This window comes from Corvus brachyrhynchos, unplaced genomic scaffold, assembly GCF_000691975.1.
Source record: "Corvus brachyrhynchos isolate BGI_N302 unplaced genomic scaffold, ASM69197v1 scaffold119, whole genome shotgun sequence".
Lineage (NCBI taxonomy): Eukaryota > Metazoa > Chordata > Aves > Passeriformes > Corvidae > Corvus > Corvus brachyrhynchos.
Window position 1 is genome coordinate 828347 of NW_008240054.1, and position 3346 is coordinate 831692.

Sequence of the window (3346 nt, forward strand, 5' to 3'; positions counted from 1 at the left end):
TCGTGGCTGGTGGTCCGAGTCTTCAGGTGCCTGTGGATGCGGCCGACTGGGAACTGGGGGGGGCAATTAACAACCTCGTTAACACCTACAGCCCCCCCAACATGCATATTTACACCCTACACTGTTGATTCGGGCTGTGGCTTCCAGGAGCAACTCTTCAAACAGAGGATTTAATTATCACTATCCAATTTATTACTAATTAATATATAGTATTAATGTCTTGTTATAATAATAAATTACACTGTTATATAAATATATTGTATATTGCTATCATGTAATTTAGTAAGATATAACTACATCTTGTATAGCAAAAATAATTGTATTTTAAATTAATTATCAAAATAATCATTAATTCTCCCAATTAATCCTCCCATCCTCTCTGTCCCACCTGACAGCAAATCCCCTCTGCAAGCCCAAGGGCTCCTCATTGCTCCATAAGCCTCGAAATTCCAAAATATTCAGTTTTGACCACAAAGAAGAAGGTTTGGGGCCCCCCAGCTGCCCAGAGTTCTGTTTCCCGGTGATTCCCTGTGCCATACCTGCAGCCCGGCTCTCTGGGAGCGTGACACGGCCTTGGCCTTGGCCTTGCCGCTGTCCTTGCCCGCCTTGCCGCCAGCCTGGGGGAGAAAGGGGCCTGTTAATTAATCTAATTAATCCCTGAATCCAAACAATCTCATTAATTCGAAGACAGAGGGACCTGCTGTAGGATAATCTGGCAGCTCCCTGGCAACTCAGGGCCTCTCAAACCACCCGGATTCAAGGGGACAAGGGAGGTTTTCAGGGTGCAGCAGCTGCTCCCCCACCCAGGTGTCCTGTTCCTGCTGCCAGTATTCCCACTGTTTTCCAGAAAATGCCAGATGGGGGAAAACCAGCCCAAAATCCCATTGTTGGGCATTTTTTTCCAGCAGTTGTGAGCCCAGTTCGATTTCAGATTTGATTCCTCCACACATTGACACTGGGCACTAGGCAGGAACCTGTTCCTGCATATGGGAAAGTGATCCTGTGGGATTCAGGGGTAATTCCCTACCTACTCCAGACTGGGAAATCACCCGGGAGCCCAAGAAATTGTGGATTTAATGAAAATCATGTTGGAAGGGGTGGAAATGCCAAAGCCAAGAGTTTGGGAGTTGCTGAGTAACAAGGAAGAGCCGAGCATGGGTTTGCTGGGCTCTCCCATCCGCTGTCAGGAAATCCATGCATTCCAGGGATATGGGAAGACCCCATGACGTCACTAATCACTAATGAAAGCTGTTCCTAACAAGGTGAAAGCCACGGGTGACGCAGGAAGGCAGAGGGAGCTGCACGCTCCAGGGGAAAGACGTCAGCAACCCGAAATCAGCTCCAGGTAAAAAAAAACAGGGATAATAATCCCAAAAGCCAAGCTTTCCAGCCCACAGAGAGACAAGAAGCAACAGCACAGGGAGATGAGAGCCTGAAAACACCCTGGATATTCATAATCCCTGCTTTTATAGCACATATTGATCCCACAATCCCTATCCCCTCAAAAAGAAGCAATTTTGGCTCTTGGTGAGGGAGCTGAAATGATCCAGAGACCCCGGGAGAGAAAATGGAGCACATTAGTCCTCAAAACAAGATGCTGGTTAACCTGGGAATGTCCAAGATCTGGGTCCCATCCCAGCTAGGTGGGAGTTACGTTTCAGCTCAAACATTGGAAAAAAAAAATCAGTCACGAGGGGGCATTAATTAATCCCGAGGTGATTAAAACAAGCAGAGGGCACGGGGTGAGGCCACAGGGGATCCGGCTCTGGGGATGCCAGGACCCGGCAAGCCCGCCCTGTGTCCCAGCAGCCATGACAGGAGAGTCTTCAGGGATAACTCGGAGAAATGGTGAAGCACCAGGAGTCACTTTCATCAGGAGAAAACATTGCTCCATAAAACTGCAAAACTCAGGGAGGGCATTTTGGGGGGAAGGAGGGAGGATTTGAGGGGTGGAAAGGGAGATTTATGGGAAAGAAAGGGGGAGGAAAGGGGGATTTGTGGATATTTCCTTGCTCTAGGAATAAAAGGCAGCTTTGGGAAAAGCACTGGCTGTTCCCCCTGGGGGCTTTTTTCAGCCAGCTGCGAACTTTCCCACTGCCCCATCAGGTTTTCCAGCTTGGAGCTGCCTGCCTGATACATCTTTACAGGGGGGTTGACCAAAAAGAGGGAAGAAAGATCTTGCCATGGAAATCCCGAGGTTTGTCCCGATTTTCACCAATCCTCCATGGGGTTTGCACAGGGAAAACGGGAGGTTCTCCCAGCCCAGCTGCCCCCAGCTCCCTATGAGAGATCATCCAACTCCGCGCTGGGAATGAAGGCTCCTGGATTCCTCCCTCCTGAGGAGCGAATCCCGAGGATTCTCTCCTCAACCTCCGGACTGGGGCTCCCAGGGACTCAGGCAATCCTTGTGCCATCTCCATCCCTTCTCTCCACCAAAGTCCCTCGCTGGGAGCACATTCCCGTGCTAAATCCTCCCTGGGTCTGACCCGCTGGATCCCTCACAGCAGGCAAACATTGTTTTTTCTTGTTGCTTCAAACAGGATAAAACCCCTTCAAACAGCAACTTATCTCCTGCCGCACATTCCCAGACATCCCCGAGCACAAGTTCTTGGCGGCAGCAGGAGTTGCGTAACCCAACGGTGTTTCCATTAACGCTGAGGGATCGGGGCCCTTACCGCTGGCTCCGGAACCTCCGCGGATCCCAGAGCCCCCCACGGAACCCCCACGACTCCACCTGTGGATCCACAGAACTCCCCCAAGGGTCCACAGAATCCCCTCAAATACCCACCACCCCATCCCCACCCGGTACCACAGAACCCCCCGAGTCCCCTGCAAACCCACAGAAATCCCTTGCGGATCCACAGAACCCCCCAAGCCCCCTGCAGATCCACAAAACCCCTCCCGTGGATCCACAGGGTATCTTCACAGAAAGACAGAATCCCCCACGGATCCACAGAACCACCCGAATCCCCCACAAATCCCCAGAAACCCCCTATGTAACCACAGAACCCTCTCGCTAATCCATGGAGTCCCCCGGGCCCCCTGCAAATCCACGGAACCCCCTCAAGGATCCTTAGAACCACCCAAAACATCCTGCAGATCCACGGAACCTCTCACAGATCCACAGAGCCTCCCTAACCCCCATCCCCCTGCCCGCCTTCGCTGACAGCTCCAGACCCGGCTCCCCTCATTCCCCCCACGGGGCCACAGGAACGGGGCACGGGGGAGAACGAACCTCCCTTTCCTTCCCCCGCGGACCGGGCCGGTCCCCCGGGAAGCGGGCTGGGATGTATCCCGCGGAACCCCGAAGGAGGCGCCGGGCGGGTGACAGACCCCGCTCGGGCGC

The 3346-nt window shown here is 52.7% G+C and overlaps 1 protein-coding gene across 1 annotated transcript in view; it reads right to left on the minus strand.

Moving 5' to 3' along the window:
- The window catches only part of LOC103622638 (histone H2A.V), a gene marked incomplete at its 5' end in the record, with an annotated part of 1514 nt that extends 873 nt beyond the window's left edge, over positions 1-641 (minus strand). The window contains 2 exons of the mRNA XM_008641618.2: positions 2-53; positions 540-641. Coding sequence (XP_008639840.2) covers positions 2-53; positions 540-641 — 154 coding nt within the window. The remainder of the gene's footprint in view (position 1; positions 54-539) is intronic.
- Positions 642-3346: the final 2705 nt, after the last annotated feature.